Genomic DNA, 20,409 nt, shown 5'->3' on the forward strand with positions numbered 1-20,409 from the left:
GATACCTTTTGAAACTTCACTTTGTAGAATATGAGCTGTGATCAAAACCTGGGGACTCATTCAGCAGACAGGAATGAAAAGCAAATGGGAACTGGAAGTCTGTAATTTCTAGACCACCCTCAATTCACTGATTCAACAGACCGAGACCATGAGGTGTGCAAAACAGTGCGCAGGGAGCTGCAATATTAGAGGAGAAATTATCTTAACCATAATAGCACCATGCTAATTATGATACAGATATGACATATCACATATATATTGATACATGACACATAAATACAGCAAGCCTGAAAGGTAAGTATGGAACTGGTCTGGAATTCTACTTTTTCTGATTACAAAAATAATACACACTCCATGCAAAATAAAGGAACATTTGCAGAACAGAAAGCAAAGCAAGACTACAACTTTAATCCCACCATCCAAAAAGACGTACTGTTCATATCTTTTTTCTTTTACGATTGTATTGATATATTTGAGAGAGAGAGAGAGTGGGAGCACGAGCCGGGGAGGGAGGGGCAGAGGGAGAGTGAGAAGCAGACTCCCCACTGAGCAAGGAGCCCGACTCGGGACTCAATCCCAGGACCTGGGGATCATGACCTGAGCCAAAGGCAGACGCTTCACCGACTGAGCAGGCGCCCCCATACTGTTCATAGTCTATATACACACATACACTATAAAAACACACACCCCGTCACACCCATCTCCGGGGCATGTTTCCTTTGAACATAACGACATTGATTCAGCGCTTGCTATGTTCCAGGCCTGGCTGTGGGTGCTTTACTGTGGCATTTTACGGGATCTTTGCAAGAGCCTGCTGAGGTCAGAACTATCATCTCCATTTTACAGATGAGGAAACTGAGGCCACAGAGGGAATTCAGTAACGTCATTTTAACAACTGCATGGATTTCTGGTGTATGGGTGTACCTTTGGGCAATCCCTTACTTTTGCACATCGAGGGTGTTTAAATGTGGGGGTGGGTTGTTGGTTTTGCTGTTATAAACAACTCTGCCAGGCCTACTGCGGCTGGGTACCCTTATCTCCATTTCACAAAGGAGCACAAGGAAGTTCCACTGAGGCAAATCGGGTGCCCAGGGCAATACAGATGGTCCAGGGACTCGCTGGCTGCAGCTGGCGCTCTGGCTAGTATCCACGAGCTCCCTTCACTCTCCTGCCAGCTCCTTAAGGCATTTACACTCCAATGGGCAGGAGAGGTTGTCAACCGTAGTTCTGGGCAGAATGAAATCAATTCTCCCTAAAGCTAGAGAACTAGTGTGGTAGGATGAAACATGCCCCCCCACCCCCAAGATCTGACCCCCATTCTCATCTCCGGAACCTGCAAACGTTACCTTTATGGCAAAAAGGTCCTTACACAAATCAAGGGTCTCGAGGTGAGGAGATCATTCCAGATTACTGGGTTGGGCCCCAAACGCCATCACAAATGACCTTATAGGAAAGAGGCAGAGGGAGATCTGACACAAGGGAAGAGAAGGCATGTGCTCACAGAGGCAGAGCCTGGAGTGATGGAGCCACGAGCCAAGGAACACTGACAGCCCCCAGAGCTGGGAGAGGCAAGGCACGGATCCTTCCCTAAATTCTCCGGGTGGATGGGCAGCCCAGGGATACCGATTTCGGGCTTCTGACCTTCAGAATTACAAGAAAATAAACGTGTTGTTTGAAGCCACCCCGTTTGTGGTAACTTGTTACAGCAGCCCCCCAGAAATCAATACAACTAGAAGCAGGGGATAAGCCTGCAGAAGGAGCAATGTGCTCCAAATGCGGGGTGGGGTGGGAGAGATGGCCATTTGACCTAAACCCTGTAGGACAGATCTGATTCCCTGGAGCAGGGAAGGGGCTGGGAGGGCATTCCAGGAAGAGGAATCAGCATGTGCAAAGGCACTGGAGGGGAAAGAGGGGGCAAGTGTGCTTGGGGAGCCACAGTGGCCCAGTGTGGCCAATGTCCAGAACGTGGGAAGGGATGGGGCGGGAGAAGAGAATTGAAGGGTGGGCCAGGCCTTACTGGTGGACAGGAAGGGGCGTGAAGGCCCCACCAAGAAATCCGGGTGCTTGCTTAGAGCAATGCCGAGCCAATGCAGGTAGAGGTAGTATTTTTCTGGGTTTGAGGATTCTGTTCTTTCCCCTCATTCTCCTGAGAAGCAGCAGCATGGCAGTGGCTTTCTAGCTATTTCAAGACAAGAACTGTGTTGAACATGGGGACGAAATCCTGCTTACATGGTTCCTCCAGGGAGGGAGCAAGAAACATGACGATGGGATGGACTTCCTCAGTTCCATCTGGTGTCAACAGGGAGGATGCTCCTGCCCTCCCCGGGAAACCCACTCCGAAATGTACCAAATAATGGCCCCAACAGAGCAAAATCCTCCGCTAAAGTAAGCCACGGGAACTTCATCATGCTTCACTTTTGAAAGGTCTACTAAGCCAAAGGCCACTCTTTCCCAACTAAACCCAGCAGAAAAAAACAAAGTGACGTAAACTGGGCTCTGTATCTGTAATTATATCATTTCTTTCTTTTTTTAAAATTATCTCATTTCCTAAACTCTTCATTCTTATTCCATAATTCTGCAGCTAGAACCTCCACTTCTTTTAGTTGGAACTGAGTCCAAAGCCAGGCCAGTTTAGGGGACAACCTTGCCAGATGTGTAGCTCCACGACATTTCCTTGGCATCCAGGCCACTGGATTTCCAGAAAAGGCACCCGGCCATCACTAGCTCAGGCTTCTGGAATTTTCCATCCTTGGCTAAAGAAAAGGTTAAAAAAAATAAACATGGCTCTGTCCCCTGGAGAACACTTTGTGGCCAAACGCTGAGGAGAGGGGGAAGGAAGAGGTGAGAAAAAGAGGAGAAAGGGAGAGTGGGAGCGTGCCCACCTCAGAAGGAAGCTCCCCAGAGCATGGCGGAAGGGAGCAGCGAAAGGCTGGCTATGGGAGACCTCTGGCACTGGGGCTGGACCAGGGAGCCAGATACACAGATTTTCCCAGAAGGTGGCAGTGCAGAGAGGTGAAGGCCACCACCAGCAGCACTTGAGGAAAATCACGAGGAGGGGAGAACAGTTAGAGGGTAGCAGAAGGTGGGAAGGGGCAGAAAGCAATGTGGAAGGGAGAGGACTTAGTCGAGTAAGAGAAAGTCAGGCCCAGAGGGGGCCAGTCTCAGAGAAAATCTCAAGGGCTAGGAGGGGCAACCGCCATTGCTACCATTCCCATCTAGGAGGGTTTGCTGCCTTGAGAAACGTGGGTCTGGCCCAGGGGTGGGCTGTCACTGCTTTTCCACCTGAGGACGGAGGAAGTGAGGGCAGGCTCACCAGGCCCTCCCCCCTTGGCTCCCAAAAGAAAGCTGGCCTCCACACGTCTCTGGCGGTCACAAGTCTCCGACTTCCATCTACACCTGCACCCCAGTATCCAATCCACCACATTCCTTCACTCACTCGTGGGGGTCCTGAATGATGCCAGTTGACAGTATACACGGCCTCTATCCCCTGAAAGAAAGTCTACTCACCCCTGTGGGCCCCGAGAAAACCGTTCCATTTACCTAGTACAATTTCTAAAGGGTTTGAAGCTCTTCCTATCTGAATCTAAAAATAGACTGCTATGCTCATTAAATATAGTTCATATTTTAATCTCTGGTCTCCTGGTCTATTACAATGAAAAAAACAAAAACAAAACAAAACAAAAAAAACACAACCCTCCCTTCAGTCTGAACTTTTTTGTATCCTTTAGTTTCCTCGGATTAAGTCCCATGCCCCCTCCACCTTGCTCTCCGTAGATTTAATCCTTCAACAAGAAATCAGTGGAAATAGATTCTCTGCTTCGGTTCAAGCAACCATTCTAAAAGCATTTCCCTTGAGATTTTGGCACGCACTGAAGGAAAGTATCTATCTTTTCTCTCAGCTAAGGCAGTCACCGTCCACAGCTCAGCACAGCCCCCACCCCCAGCTCCCTCTCCAACAGCACACTTGGTTTCTAGTTCCTTCTGGTATATACCACAGTCCCACACGTTCCAGAGTTCTAAGGCATCGACTCTGTCGCGAAGCTCATTGATCGAATGCACACTACCCATAAGCCACGAAGTTCAGAGGAGGGCCAGTAAAAAAGGAAAAAGCCCTGAAACAGAAAGCAGTAAATCAGGAAAACAATACGAAATAAAACAGAATAAAATAAAATAAGCCAGGCTGAAGGGAAAGAGCCTATCATTTGGAGGAAACACTGATTTCTACAGAAGACTTAAACAGGACTCCAGTTAACAAGTCTTCCATCTTTTATAGATTAGCATAGATTGGTAGTACACGCATACATTAGAAACCATTTTTAAGCTAATTCCACTGAGAACATCTGAATGTTTTCAGTGAGATGGCTGATAAGGAGAATTGGAACTGTTTTCCTACGGAGGGGGGAAGAAAGGAAAAACGTAGCTGGAGAAAGTAAAGATGGTTAGTGCAGCTTTTGTCCCTGTAGATTTTGTAAACAAAATCGGGGGGGGGGGGTCCCCCAACCTTTTACACAATTTTCAGTGTACTACAGCCAGGTTAGCCGAAGGGCCTGAGAAATTCTAGGCCGGGCCTCAGAGAAATAGTCATGGCCGATTAGAATCGATGTAAAAATAGAAAATGCAATCCACATCTATGATAGAGCTTCCTTCACAGCAGTAAAGCTCTCTGCCTCCAGCTCATCAGGGATATTACCCTTGCCAGGGTGAGGAGGGCCGGTGCCCATGTGATCAGCCAGTGAGTGAGTTGTTGTGGTGTGTCTCTAAGATGGCAGCGACCGGATTGGGCGAAGAGAGGAAGTTTCAATTTCTCTCTCAGTTGAAATCATCATGAAACCAGGAGATCAGAGAGATTTTCCAGTCCCTCTAGCTGGTTCTCCAATCACGTGTTTTAGAAACCCATTTCTGGAAAAGGGTCCTGCAGTTACCTTGGAAATGCAGGCAGGCCATGCCTGGTCTATCTTGACCTTCCAGATGAGTGAAGTGTCTCTCACATAGCACACGTGAGAGGTGTCTTGGGGCTAGTCAACCGAAGAGTTATTCTCCGTGATGTGAAACCATCTCTTTCTCTTTTAAACACACACACACTGGCGCACGTGTGAGCACGTACACGTACACACACACACACACACACACACACACACACACACACCTCACTACTCTTTTCTCTAGCTGGGGGTGGAAAATTCCATAGGCCGAAGCTGGCTAAGTGCCTGCTAAGTGTCTGGCCAGCTTGTATCCTGAAACACCTCAAGTCTGAGAGCAGTGCCCACTTACAAGAACTCCAGACTGAGGGAGTTTTGTGTGGGAAAAATTTTTTTAATTATGAAGAATTCAAGAAAATATCCAAATTGAAATTGCAGACTGCAGACCTGTATGGCTTTCTTTCAGCCAAAATTCTCAAAAGGGATTGTGCTTCCTCATTTGAAATCTGTGAAGACTTCCGTACCTGGCTAGCAGTTTACCAGTCCATCGGATCCCTGGTCCTCCTCCGCCATGTCAAGTATCCGTGTGGAGAACCCAACCCCGGGATCTCACCATTCCTCAACCTCCAGCAATGCCTGTGTGGTAGGAAGAATGGTTTCCCACAGAGGTCTGACATCTTAATCCCTGGAACCCGTGTCTATGTTACTTTACATGGCAAAGGGGACTCTGCAGATGTGATTAAGGATTTTGAGTTGGGGAAATTATCTGGGCTTCTCCAGGAGGGATCAATGTAATCATAAGGGCACTTCTAAGTGAAGGAGGGAGGCAGAAGAGTAGGAATCAGAGAAAGGGATGTGATGACAGAAGCAGTGTCAGAGTGACATGACCTAAAAAAGACTTGACCAGCCATTTTTGGCTGGAAGATGGAGGAAGGGGCCGTGAGCCAAAGAATGCAGGCAGCCTCTAGAAGCTGGAAAAGGCAAGGTAATGGATTCTTCCCTAGAGCCTCTGGAGGAAGTGACGTCCTGCTGACTGACTCCTTGGCGTTAGCCTAGTGAAACCCATTTTGGACTTCTGACCTCCAAACTGTGAGAATAAATTCATGTTTTGAGACACTAAATTTGTGGCAGTTTGTCACAGCAGTCATAGCAAATGAAAAAGGTCACGTGTCTAGTCCAACCCTCAGGAGGGCCACTGGCTGGGCCTCCTCATCGTGGGCACTTGGCCTCCCCTGAATTCTCTACGCAGACGCTCACCCCTTCAGCCCACTAATCCCACTGTGCTGAGCTCAAGCTGGGGTTGTGTTTTTAAAAGATTTTATTTATGAGAGAGAGAGAGAGAGCACGAGCAGGGGGAGGGGCAGAGGGAGAAGCAGATGTTCCACTGAGCAGGGAGCCCAACGTGGCGCTTGATCCCAGGACCCCGGGATCATGACCTGAGCTGAAGGTAGATGCTTAACCGACTGAGCCACCCAGGTGCCCCAAGCTCAAGCTGTTTTATGGTCCCAGTGAGGGTAGGGCAGCCCTCCTCAGGACGAGCAAGAAGAACAGAACTTAACTTCTAGAGGAACTATGCAATTGCCTGGAAAGCCAAGGCAGGGGGGTTAGATACAGGGGATGGGGTAAGACAAGGACACCATGACTGGGACAGTGACATAAGGGGACAAGGAAGAAAATAAAACCTAGTGAGCAGAAATGAATTTTAAATACAGGGCAGATCCAGCGGCCTATAGGACTTTGAGGCCCAGGACCTGAGCTTTGGATTCACAGCCTCTGATGTCACCTTCTTCGGCCCAGGCTAGTCTCTGAGCCCGAGAAGTTGCTGAGCCAGCAGTGAACATCACAGTACCTCCAGAGACAGGGGGGAAGGAGGGAAGGAGGGAAGGAGGGAGGGAGGGAGGCAGGGAGAGAGAGCCGGTCTTCCATTGCAGAACTGAAGTGAGGAGCCTTACAGACTCCTCTTCTGGCTCTGCCGGTGAGCATTCTGCCCGAATGCTCCTTTGCAAGGGGCGGACAGGAGCACAATTCCTCCACAGACAGTCATGGCGGCCCCCCAGTAGTGGAGAAGCACCTCTCCCCTGGGGTTGGGTTAGCCAGAAGAAACTTCTTGGCTCTACAAGCGACAGAGCACGATGGAAACCCTCTGCTGGAGAGAGGGAGAGCTACTGACCCCTAGGAGCTTTTAAATAATGATGTCGTTCAAGTTTTTGCAACAGCTGATTCAGTGGCCTCCTGGATGGAAGTTATTTCTTGGTGGGAAGTTAGGCACCTCACAGATGGTATTCCCTCCTTCGGGTGTCTAGGAAACCATTTACTGCGGTGAAGCATGAGGAACTTGGTACCCTAACAAAATAAACTGGTTATGCCCACAGGACTCTTCTTCGCACACCGTGAGTACTGACACCGGGTCTTGCGAGGCGCAAAGATGGCGGTTTCTCAAGTGGGAAAACTAAGCTACTAACATCAAAGGCCTGGAGAGACATATAGGGGTTGTTCTGGGGGCAGCACTAACCCGCACCAAAAAAAAAAAATCATAAAAACAGTTCCATGAATGTGATCCCAGGTACCTCTGCAGAGCCAGTGTTCTGGAGATTTTCTTTTCCATATAGTTATTCAAATTGCCAAGAAAGGAAGAACGGCCAATTGCAAACAGTTCTCAAAATCCTCAGGCTTACTTGGGCAAGGAAAAATCTATACGGATTCTGCCCACATTTCTCAGTAACAAGCCCATCCCTCTTTTATTGTTTTTTTGTTTTTGATTTTTTTGTTTTTGTCCTCACCTCCTACTTTCCCACTTCCGAGACCTAAGCTCGCCCAGAAATAAACACGGTTTCCCAAGGAGGAGGAGACCATCACCAAAACCACACGAAAAGAGCTTCCTCCGCCTGATTTCTTGGGGAGTCTAGGCCGGAAGCTAGGACGCAAGACGCCTGGAGCTCATTACCTGTTCTGCGATTTGGTAAAGACAGACAGCCTACAGCCTGCGTCTCTCCCCCGTTTCCACACAACAGGGGTGGGAACAACGTGGTGCGTGTTCAGTAGTGACCTGTGCCAACATGCCAGGTCATAGGTCGAACAACATTTTTAACCCTTCGTAAGCCTGGGGCTATAAAAATACGAGGTCTCGTCGTCTAAAAAACATTGCCACCAAACGCATTCCCCAGCCTCGTGACACGCTTCCCCGAAACACTTCACATAAAGATGTTCTGTCTTGGAGGCTTGGAAGAACACTTGACTTCTTAGTTAAGTCTCACCCGGTAAAACGGTCCAGTCATAAGGGAAAGCAACATGATGGGAAAGCGGCTTCTTCAGTATCAGAATAGCCTCGAACATTTCTCAGCAGCTTGAAACATATACGATCCAACCTAAGCTGTCAAGAACTACAAAAATACAACTTCCTGGGAATGCGAAACTCAATGGGCAACGAAAATAAGGTGGAGAACAACTGCAGGAAGTCATTAATAGCAAATTCAGGCCTGATTGTGCGAGGTCGTGTGTGGACAATGCCATATTTTCCATCGTTTCGACTACGCTGGAAACCTGTATGCACTCTTCCTAATAGAACTTATCCTGCTACCACAAAACCGGAATAGCTGACTATAAAGCACACTCACTTCTTGGGAGACATTGAGGCTTGAAGAGTTTTCCACTAAAATACATGTTTCCAAAACAGATCTTTAAAAAGGCACTTGAATTTGAATTTCAATATTCACTTTTAAAAAAAGGTGAAGATTAATGAGTGAAAGGGATGTCGAGAAAGTTTTGAGAGGGAAAGGAAAGAGCACTGGAGTTCTATTTTTCCATACAGAGCTCAGTTCTCCTCTAACTCCTCCTTTTGCGTGAACAGCTCTGAACAGACCGTCGTAAAGGTCAGCGCTTTTGCCAAAGGCCTCGCACACGAGTTCCCCAGACCAGAGGGCCTCCTCCACAGGCACGGCCCGGGTGTTCCTCCCTCCTAGAGGACCAGCCTTCCCACTCACTCATCCATCAGACTAGGTTGAAGGCAAGAATTGCCAGAGATCCAGAGCCCAAGCTCGCACCTGCCAGTGTATTCTTCTAGGAAGGGTAGGAGTCTTGGCTGCCCATGTAGCTCCCATTTTGGGGCGTGATTTGGAGCAAGGAGCTAAAAGGCCAGGGGAAGTGCTTCCCTTCTGCCAGTTGACTTGTGTCTGGTGACCTGTGATACATACCCAAAAGACTTCTTGCCCACCAGAAAGCCTGGGAATATTCAAGAGAGCCAACAACACTTGGCAGAGCCACGTGTCAAGGCCCATGTTAAGTGCTTCACAAGCCACGACTCCTTTAAGCCTCTCCGCAAGCCCACAGGAGGGGTTATCAAGACACAAGAAGGTTAAATAACTGACCCAAGGTCAACCAGTAAGCGGCGAGCTGAACTCTGAACCTGGGCCGTGTCCTTCCAGATCCCACTCTGTCATCACGCTGCTCTCACAGGCCCGAGCTTCCAGGCTAGGGAGCTCGAGGAGACTTGCCCCAGTGACTGCTCTGAGCCTCTGGCGTGAGGCCCTGCAAGAATCAAAAAGGCATCTGGCTCTAGGTGGCTATGAGGCAACAGGCCAATGTGACCCACGAGCCCCCCGCACTCCTGACAAAAGCTAAAGGAAACCAAGGGATCGAAATCCCGAAGAGATGTGGATCATAAAATTATTGTTGGGTTCACAGAAAAGGGAAAACAGCTTGCACTCCTTCTCCCTCCCGTGGTTTCTGGCCTTCCTTTCTGTGTTAAAAACAACAACAACGACAACAAGAATTCTTCAACATGCCTCACTAATGATTCTGTAAAGGAACACCCAGGCAGGTAAATGACTCCTTTGAATGGAATTCCCACGAACAAGCAAGGGGGGGAGGTTTCCTCTGAGGTGGAGTACTAAGGATTTGGGAGGGTAGCAAGCCCTTCTTCCAGTCCATGGAGGTCAAGTAAAGGAATGCCAAGGTGGGTTACACATGTACACTATAGACGAATCTGAGTGTTAGACGTCACCATTTACTTTCCCCGAGCTCACTGAAAAAAAAAAAAGGCCTCTGTAGTCAAATAAATGTGGGAAATGCCATAGAACAGTGTGCGTTAGCAAAAGCCTAGTTAACACTGTTGAACCCGTAAAGGACCGACCTCTTGAAAAACGTTAAGGATCACAAAAAAAAAAAAAAAAAAGAAGAAGAAGAAGAAGAAGAAGAAGAAGAAGAAGAAGAAGAAGAAGAAGAAGATGATGATGATGATGATGGGGCGGGCAAGGCAGAGAGGGTGTCACTAACTGAACACACAGAAGGCAGACTCGCTAGCCTCCCGCCAACTGCTGTCTTCTCCTCTTGGGTTATTTGCATACATCTAATCTCCCTTCCGGACCTGTGAGTCCCTTCAGGGCAGGAAACTTCCTATGCAGCCCCTCTTTTCTGCAGCTCAAACCCTGGGAGGAGGAGCTGCCCAGGGGGTGACCTAACTTCCCATCTCTGTTCTAACTGGAAGTCTGGGGCTGGCCTCCAGACCATTCCTCCACGCCCTGCCTCCCACTTCCCTAATCACCCCCAAAGGTGCAAACCTCTTTAATCAGCTAATCTTGCCTACAATCTCATCTCAGCCCTCCCCCCTCCTTCCTCCCCTTCCTGATCCCATTTGGAACACTTCTCTGCCCTCAAGAACCCTAGTCTTGGGGCGCCTGGCTGGCTCAGTTGATAGAGCATGTGACTCTTGATGTCCGGATTGTGAGTTCAAGCCCCACGTTGGGCTTAGAGTTTACTTAAAAATAAGTATTAAAAAAAAAAAAAAAGGAACCCTAGCCTCTAGCCTCTTGCCAGAACACAACACTACATGCTCAGCCATTCCCTAGAATGTTCTCGCCACATTAAGCCTGACTTAACTGAAACTTGGTTTTGTCCTGACAACCCTCTCGGGATGAGGCTGCTCATTTTCTTTTCCTTTCCCCTATCACCAAACTCGTTTTGCCTCTGAAACCTCAGCGCCATCTTGACTCCACCTCCTCACCTCTTTTCCTCCCCCTTCTTCCTGCCCCCTTCTCCTCCCCCTTCAAGAATCCCCAAATCCTGCTGATTCTATCATAGAAACACTTCTTACATCCTCCCCCTTATCTCTATTCTTACTGCCTCAGGTAAGCCTTTTTTATCTCTGTCTCCGGAACTATGTAACTATATTTTAACTAGTGACCTGGCCTCCAGTCACCCAACACCTTGTCCATCCTACATACTGCTGCCAGTGTATTTTCTGCTGAGTGCCCGCTGCATTCCAGGCACTGTGAGAGACACTGGGCATAGAGATGAATGCACTGCCCCTGACTTCTTGCTAATATCTAGAAAGGGCAAGAAACATTGCCCCCTCCCCCATCTGTGATTGACCCTTCTAGAACACCTTTGTTTCACCAGCTCTCTCTCTCTTTTTTAAAACCTTTATGAATTACTTATACATCAGACAATTTCCATACACTACATCCTTTAATCTTAAGAACGGCACACAAGGTAGGTACTATTTATTCCCATTTCACAGATGAGGAAAATAAGATCTGGTTACTTGCTTCGGTTCGCAAGGCAAGCAGGTGACCGAGGCCAGGTTCAAGCCCAGGTCTGACTCTCGAGACTGGGCTCTTGCCTCCCACATTTTAAGTAGGACACTGAAATTTTGGAAAAGAGCCCAAACAGGATGACCATGATGGTGAAGAATTTTGAAACCAAGTCATGTGAGAAATAGAGGAAAGAAATGAAGTCTCTTTGGCTTTTGTGAAAAATGACACGGTGTTGGGGCGCCTGGGTGGCTCAGTCGGTTAAGTGTCCGACGCTTGATCTCAGCCCAGGTCCTGATCTCAGGGTCGTGGGATCGAGCCCATGTTGGGCTCATGCTGGGCATGGAACCTGCTTGAGATGCTCTCTCTCCCTCTCCGTCTGCCCCTCCCCCCCTCTAAAAAAAATGACATGGTGCATGTCTCCAAATATTTGAAGGGTTGTCATGTGAAAGAGGAAGCAAACATATTCTGTGTGGCTCCGAACAGCAGAGCTAGGCCTGGCGGTGGCAGAACTTAACACAGTAAATTTCAGCTCAAGAGCCTTTTCTAGCATACCCCTCCTAACAGGCAGGGCGTGTTTAAGGAGAAGCTAAATCATCATTTGTCAGGGGTATATGTAGGGGGCATGCCTGCCTGGAGAGGGCCAGTGGTCTAGATCAGCGTTTCTGGGCACCTCAGAATCACCTTGGGTAGTTTGTAAAAATACGGATGCCTGGCCCCACCCCAGACTTATCGAAACAGAGTCTTGGGGTTGAGACCGTTATTGCAAGAATTACAAACCAGGAAATAGGTCTGTAAGAAGGTTCGCTCAAATCCCCCAAAGAAGAAATACAAATGGCTAAATCAACAATATGAGAAACTGTTCAAGAGAAACCGAAGAAATGCAAATTCGAACAGCGTTGTACTACCTACCACCTATCAGACTGCAAAGACTAAAAAATATTAATAACCAGTGCTGGCATGAGAGAGGGGGCTGAACATGTGTGGATTCTGATGAAATAGTATATGCCAGCAACTTTCTGCACAGCAGTTGGACAGTATGTTCCAGGGGACTTTTTTTTTTCTTTTAATTAATTCATTTATTTATTTTTAAATTCCAGTATAATTAACATACAGCATTATATTTCAGATACACAATACAGTGGTTCAACAATTCTATACATTACTCAGTGCTCATCACAATAAGTACACTCAGGATCCCCTTCACTGATTTCACCCCTCCCCACCCCCGCCTCCCCTCTGGTAACCACCAGTTCGCTCTCAGTGGGCTTTTTAATACTACAAATGTGTCTAATGTTGGAGCAAGCAACTCCATTGCTGGAAATTCCCCCTAAAGGGACAATCTAGCAAGTTCGGAAACGCCTGCTCCAAGATGTTCATCCGTTAATGTTTACACCAGTGCTGTCCAAGAGAACTTCCGGCAATGACGGGAATGTTCTCTGGCAGCGCTGTCCTATGTGGTAGCCACAAAGCCACATGTAACTACTACGCATTTGAACTGTGGCAGGTGCAAAGGGGCCAATTTTTAAAGTTAATGTAAACGTAAATGGGCACAGGTGTCTAGCAGCTACTGTACTGTACGACTCCCGTCTCTAACACCACAAAACTAGAAACTATCCAATTATCACACAATAAAGTATGACGACCTACCGTACACCCGTAGGGGAATTTTGGGCCATCATTAAACACGATTATGTAGATTTATATTGACGGAAGAGAAGAAACAAATGTCCATAAGATATTAATAAGCGAAAAAATTATTTTAAAGTTTGCGTGGTATTTTCCGTCTGCTTTCCTAGATATGTACACACATAGAGATGAAAGAGTCTTCACCTATACGCATTAGAATTTTAACAGTCTCTCTGCGCAAATGAGATGATTATTCTCGTCTGGTTTTCTAACTTTTCTACAACAAGGATGAATTTACTATGTAACAAAGGAATAAACGTTTAAAAAAGGCTTACCACTGATTAGACTAGAAAAAGGATTCAATCCAGGGATCTCCTGCACATGTTTGTCTTGGAAAACAAATTCTGCTATTTGGTGCTTCAAAGAGGGTTCCCAGCGAACTCTGCACTGGGCTTTTGGACAGATCCTTCAGGGGTAGCTTGCCCCGGGGCCCCCAACCTGGAGAAGCCCAGGGGAGCAGGGAGCCTACCTCCTGTTTAGGTGCCAACACTTGGGGTAACTGTCCCCCAGCTCAGTTCAGCCCGAGCCTAGCTAGGTCTGAGCGCTGGAAACCCTTGGTCAAGAAGCCCAAGGCAACCGGCTTTATTCCACAGTGTTGTTTGGTCCTATATTAAGGTACTTTCCACAAATTCCCCCTGGGAAGAGGGGGCAGGACAGCATATTGGTTTTCAGGCCTTTCCTGAATGCGAACCCAACAAGCATTCCAAGCAAAGGTAGTTGTGTGCGGTGGGTTGGGGCAGTCAACAGCTGCGGCCACGCTTCAGCCATTCTTGGCTTTGGGGGAGTTTTTCTCTGTACCGGAGTTATTAGATGACATCCAGCCTGTGCCAGCCAGGGAAATACCCTGCCTCAAGGGGCTAAAGCCCGGACTATCTAGCAACTCTTTCCAGATCCTTCCGCGCACAAGCAATTGAGGGTAAGTTCTGTAGCAGCAGGTGAACAGTATTTAAACACCTACCAGGGACCTTCCCAGGCTGACACAATGACTCCCTGAAGGGCAGCTACAACACTAGAGGTTTACCCAAATGACTGTGTCTCCCCCACCCCGGCACAAATAGCTATAGCCTGAATTGCAACAAAAACACCGTTAAAACTCTGCATTTTCAATGTGTGTATATGTAAACACTTCTCTCTTAATCACATACACTCTCAGGTTATAATATTCCTCCCCAAACCCCTCCTGGGAAATCCCTGCCAATGGTTAATTCTATAATTATCCCTTTCCCTCGGTTAAAACTGACCTTCATATAAATGTCAAACTTAAAGAAAAATGCAGCCACCAATCTCTTTCCCTGCCTGCTTCATTATTTAGTGAATAGAGTGGTGGAAGTACTAATAAGTGAATGAAAGTGTGACTACATGCTTTATACAGCCCAGGCCCTCTGAGTTCTTCAAACAGCGAGCAAAACTGAATGATCTTAGCACCGTGCCAACAAGGGTATAATTGGAAAAAATAATAATAAAATTAAAAATTAAAAAAATCCAAAAAAACAAGACAAAACCCCATCTAAACAGGAGCTACTGTGTATTTGCTGTATATTTGTTCAGTCTGGAGGGTTTTCCAAATTCTAGCGAGAGAGACACCGGAGGAAAGCGTGACCTGCTGTGGGAATGGCTCCCTCGTGAGATCCTACGAATACAGGCAGAACTCTTTTTATCACACTTCGCTTTATTGTGCTTTGCTGCTAATTGCGTGTTTTACAAATTGAAGATTTGTTGCAAACTGCATCGGGCAAGTCTCTCTCGGCACCGTCTTTCCAAAAACATCTGCTCCCTTCATATCTGTGTCATTTTGGTTACTCCTTGCAATAGTTCAGATCTTTTCATTGTTACTGCCTTTGCTTCGGTGATCTGTGATCGGTGATGACGACCCACTGAAAGCTCAGATGATGGGTCGCACTTTTTTAGCACTGAGGTATTTTTTTCATGACAGCATCTACGTTGTTTGTGAGACGCGATGCTATTGCACATTCAACAAGACTCCAGGAGAGTGTGAACGTAACTTTTCTATGCACTGGGAAACCAAAAATTGCATTTGCCTCGCTTTATGACGGTGGTCACTCGCCTGTGCTGGTATGAAACCGAACCCACGGCACCTCTGAGGCACTCCTGTGTGTGACTCCATATTGAAGCCCTAAAGCGAGTGTAAATCCTACTTCAGCTGTCCCTAATAAACACTTCAGGGCTTACATCAGAAAAGAATCCCAAGTTATGGTGGCAGCTGCAACAGGGTCCACTTGCGTTCCAGCCACCCGTGGCTTTACTAACTTCGGTGACTGGCTCTTTGTGTCAGAAAAGCAGGAGCCAAGAAAGAGCCGCTTAGAGGAATGCACCCCATGTAAGGCTGCTTCCTTATTTCTTCATTGACTGAACTGCTTGCACACAGCACTGGCCAAGGTGCTGTGAATAATCTCAGATTGAGCCGTCTGCCTCATGTAGGTGACAAACACATACAAAGACCCAACCCGGGCTGGAACTAATAAAAACAAATGAAGAAAATGGCAACCACATTCACATGTAACCACAGGGCACCTACCATTGCGTCTCGAACATAGTAGAAAGGCTCAATAGCTATTCACTGGTTTGGATTTCTAGAATCTGTCCCTGCCCCCCCCCCAAACTCCTAAAATCTCAATGTGGATCACATACCAGAGTAGTAAATAAAAATCATTCCTCCACCTTGCCTGGTAAACATCTGTGCCCTCAGTCCCAAGTAAACCAGGCTGGCAGCAGCTCCCAGAAAAATCTGCTCCCACGAACAGTTCTGCCGGCTTTGCCACAGAGCCAACGGTAAGGGGCAGCCGCACCTGTGCTACACAAAATTCTTTTACAAACCTCAAAGCCTGGGGCGCCTGCGTGGCTCAGCCTGTTAGGCGCCTGACTCTTGATTTCTGCTCAGGTGGCGATTTCAGGGTCGTGGGATCGAGCCCTGAGCCCCGCATGGAGCGGCACTCAGTGGGGAACGGAGATTTTCTCGCTCCCTCTCCCTCTGCCCCTCCCTGCCATTCTCTCTCTCAAATAAATAGACAAATCTTTTTTAAACAAACCTGAAAAGCCTGGGCAAGAATGCCAATATTAAAGTTTTGCTGCTGAGGGTGGCAGGTCGAATGCTGGTCAAATCCCAGTGGAGGTTTGCCAAGGCCCTCTTCTCTTGAGACCATCTGTCCCCATCACAGGCTCTCTTCGCACCAAGCAGCGGAGGGCCAACCACCCCTGCTCAAGCAAGGTTTTTTTCTTCCGGAATTTAGGAAAGCGTTTCCCGTGCTAGGCAGATTGATTCACTTGTCAGCAATCACCCAAGAGAGCCCCGGTATAGATGCCCTGCACACGGCTCGCCTTCCTCTCTCAACTGGCTGTGATGACAGTCGAGGTTCCAATCTGACCCTAACAGGACCTCATTCTAAAATCAGTGAGACACACAATAAGCCAAGTCCATTAAAACAACATTAAAGGTCTGGGTTTAGATCTGCTAAACAGCAGGATTAAACTTTCAAGGGTCCAGCCACGATAGAGAGATTTCTTGAAAGTCACTTGGCTTTGCACAGTTGTAGCTATTAGGGATCAGATCTTTATCTCAAAGGTACATATTTTACCTTTGATCCTCCTCCAGAGCTCCCACTAATGTCAACTTTCTCCACTATTGGGCTCAAGCCCCTGGCCTCCCTTTAATGTTGGCTTTATCGCAGATTCTACAAGATCAACAGAAAAATTACAAGGAAAAGCTGTGAAGTTGCCTTCCAATGGTAAGTTGTTCGAACAAAAAGAGCCCACACTTAAATGGTGAGATTTAAACGCAGCAGATGAGACGCCGTAAGGTAGAGGGAAAGGAGACAGGAGAACGAAGAACAACAACAAAAACCCAAAGTAACAAAACAAACACTAATTAACCAGTCTGATGGCTTATTTAGGGTTTGCTCTCTAGTCCAGGAAATTGGCAACGAGCGTCTTGAAAACGGAAGGGACGAGAGCCCGTTAGCACCCGTTCGCTCTCCTCCTGAGCCAGACAATCCGGAGGAGGCTGAGGGTGCGATGGAGAGTTCCCAGGGGATCAACACGCTTTCAAATCCCCATCCCCCAGCCCAGCCGCCTCGGAGGCACCCCAGGCCGTGAGCCGTGGGGCTCTGACCCCCACCCAGGTCCTCCAACCCTGGACTGGCACACACCATCATCCCCCAAACACGGCCCCATCTCCTCGCCTCTGGAGCTCTCCCGGGTCCCAGGGGACACCCTCGCCCTGCGGCGGCAGACCCCGCGCGCACTCGCCCCGGAACCCCGTTGTTTGCAATTCCCTCCCTCCGCGGCAGCAGCAGCACCCCTTCGCCACCCATCACCACCCTCTCCCTAGTAGCGGGAGGAAGTCGCTCTGCTTCCTCTGTTCTCGCCGCCCGCCCGAGCTTGGGAGACCGGGGCTTTTTGGGTGGGGTTCTTTTTTTGTGTACACAATGTGTGTGTGTGTGTGTGTGTGTGTGTGTGTGTGTGCGCGCGCGCGCGCGCGAGTGTGCGTGTGTGCAAAACGCTCATCGCATCCTTCCGCCGCGGCTGCCTCAGGTGCCCGCGGGAGGGAATCAGGATCTCGTCGCGCCCCGGTCCCCGGCTCTTTGTGCGGGCTCTAGGGCAGCGCGAGGTCCGCTCCCCAGCTCACCCCCCCCCGCCCCGGGCCCGGGCCCCGGCTCCGAGCGCCCGCCTGCAGCGCAGCCGGCCGAGCCCCCGAACGCCCGTCGGCGTCCCGCCAGGCGCACGCCTCTGCGGCCGCCGCGCTGTCACCGGGCACCTGGGACTCGGACCCCGGCCGGCGGCGGCCGGTGCGCAAACTTACTGAAGCGGAGAAAGAGAGCGCGGGGCGCCGCAGGCGGCCGCCGCCGGCGCCGTTCCAGTCCCCGTCCCCGTCCCCGCGCGCGGAAAGCCAGCCCGTCGCTCTCGCCCGGAGCGCGTCGCCCGAGGCGCCCGGTGCCCCGGCCACTCACCAGCACCACGGAGCCCCGCACGGCCTCGGACACGCTCTGCCGGAGCTCCGCCGCCGTGCCGGGCTTGCTGAGCCGCTTGGTGAATTTGCGCACTTCGGCCATGGCAGCGACGGGCAGGTCGCGGCGGGCGCACTCACTGCCCCGGGCCGGGGCGGCCACGGCCGCGGCTGCTCCCTCTGTTTACCCGCCGGCCGACCGGCCACATCGCAGCTCGGCGGCGGCGCGGCTCCCGCGGCTCCTCCCTCCCGGCCGCGGCTCCTCCCTCGTTCCCTCCTTCCCTCCGCGGCTCGCTCGCGCGCTCCCCGTCCTGCCCCACGGCTGGGCCGCTCCCTCCCCTGGAGAGCCCGGGCTCGGCTCGCGAAGGGCCCCAGGAGGAGGGTGTGTCCGGCGAGGAAGGGTGTGTGCCGGGGGAGGAGATCTGGAGGGGGGGGCGAGGGTCACGAGGGAAGAGGGGGGAAGTGGCAACCGCTCGGGCTCCGCCCGCAGCTGATGTTGCTGGTGCAGCCGCATCCGGGAGGGGAGATCAGGCTGCTTCGGGGAGATTGGGCTGCTTCATTTTTCGTGTGTGTGTGTGTGTGTGTGTGTGTGTGTGTGTGTGTGTGTGTGTATGGGGGTGGTGTAACGAAATAGCTCCAAGTGTGGGGCGTGTTCTACCCCAGTGCCCCTTTCCCTCCCCAGCGGCTGCAGTGCCTGCAGGAGAGCCGGGGGACTCTCGCGTCGCCCCACCCCGCAAACCCCCGGGGCCGAGGCGGCGCGGGACTGGGAAAGAACGTGGAGCGGCCGCCCATTTTGTGCTCCGCCGGGGAGGGGTCGCGCCGAGGTCGGTGGAGTGCGGGTTTGTGGCCGGAGCGGCTCGCCGGGGTCCTCCCCCGCCCACGCCACTTTCTAACCCGGGGGGGGGGGGCGTTCCTGCGCCGGGGGCCAAGCCGGGGAGGGAGCAGGCTGGGGGAGTGGAAACTTGCTGCGGCTGAACCCACTCCCCCAGCCCGCCCCACCCCCACGAGGGCGGGGGAGCCTGTGGCAGGTTGTCTAGTTTAGCAGCGGCTGTGCGCTGGGGGTGGGGTGGGGTTGGTATAGGGAAGGCGTTGCCAGGAGTCTGGGGGACCTGCCGGTCTTCTAGAAGCTTTCACATGTGCCCAGCTATCACCTCTCCATCTCCTACTCCTTTCCTTATTCTCTTCACCTTCCGAGAAATTATTCTCCAAGAATGAAAGAACATCTTCTAACTAGATGTAAAACAAACATGCTTAAGACAGAAATTAAGGATGAGAATCTTGAAGTACTGGGGACCCTGAAAAAAAGCTCCCTAAGTGTAAAGTGAGAAGCCCCGCTGACCTTGGCAATTTTCTGTCTGGTTACTTCATTTGTTGAGAGTTTGAAAATGACTAACAATTTCTGGCGAACCCTGCAGCTTTCTAAGAAGGTTCCTACCACTGCCTTGGGGCACTTTCCCCACTTTTCCCGACTTCAGAGACCAAGCAGTGACACATAAAGGACTTTGTTATGAAAACAAGGACGTGGATGATGGTTTCCATGAAGCCGGAAAAGGCCAAGTCTCCTAGCAGCCAATCTATTTCAGCAGCCATCCCAGGAGTCCCAATAAAGCACAGATAGAGGGTCGGAGAGGGCTTGGCACCCGGGAGTCCTATAAAGGAAAAGGCTTTGTGTCACCAATCTGGGCTTGGCACAGCATATGTATATAGAATGTGTTCACTGTTGAATGTACAGAGATCAGCACGAATTCACGCCCCACATTCCATGGATGGCTGTGTGGCCCACACAGTTGATTACCTGCACAACGGCCCTAACTCTCTCTTTGCTGGGAGAGCCCAGGTTTGCTTTGGGTGTAGGGCAGTCACAGGGCTTGGAGAAGGCAGGCCCAGCTCCAGATGAATTAGGACTGGTTAAAAACAGTCTTGTTGATCTCACTTTCCTTTACTAGGAAGAATGGTCTTGACTCCCGTTCAGTTTCCACCAATGGAATATAAAAGAGTGGTGTGGGAGGAAGTTTCCTGAGAAAGCATTTCCCCCTTGATAAAAAGAGGCTGGCAGGGAGACCTCTGTCCCCTTTTCTTTCTGAGAGGAGTTTTTTCTTGTGATGCATTTGCTCTTGGCAGCCATTTTACAACCACGAGGCAAGGCCAAGATGATGGCAGAGAAGCCAATCTAGGATCCAGATGGCATTGACCTGTTGAACCGACCCCAATACAGCCTGCCTCTGATTTCCTTTTTACGTGATAAAAGTAAACCCTTTGGTTTATGCAACTTTTAGTTGAAATTCTGTTACTTTCAGCCAAAAGTACCCTTACT

The 20,409-nt window shown here is 49.8% G+C and overlaps 1 protein-coding gene across 2 annotated transcripts in view; it reads right to left on the reverse strand.

Annotated features, from left to right (window-relative positions):
• DOCK11 (dedicator of cytokinesis 11) overlaps window positions 1-18,407 on the reverse strand; it is a 183,821-nt gene extending 165,414 nt beyond the window's left edge. For both annotated transcript variants that reach the window (XM_087859834.1, XM_087859833.1), the window contains exon 1: window positions 18,100-18,407. In XM_087859834.1, coding sequence (XP_087715960.1) covers window positions 18,100-18,201 — 102 coding nt within the window. In that variant the 5' untranslated portion in view covers window positions 18,202-18,407. The remainder of the gene's footprint in view (window positions 1-18,099) is intronic.
• Window positions 18,408-20,409: the final 2,002 nt, after the last annotated feature.

This window comes from Ursus americanus, chromosome X, assembly GCF_024610735.1.
Source record: "Ursus americanus isolate L20-20 chromosome X, mUrsAme1.1.p, whole genome shotgun sequence".
NCBI classification, from domain to species: domain Eukaryota; kingdom Metazoa; phylum Chordata; class Mammalia; order Carnivora; family Ursidae; genus Ursus; species Ursus americanus.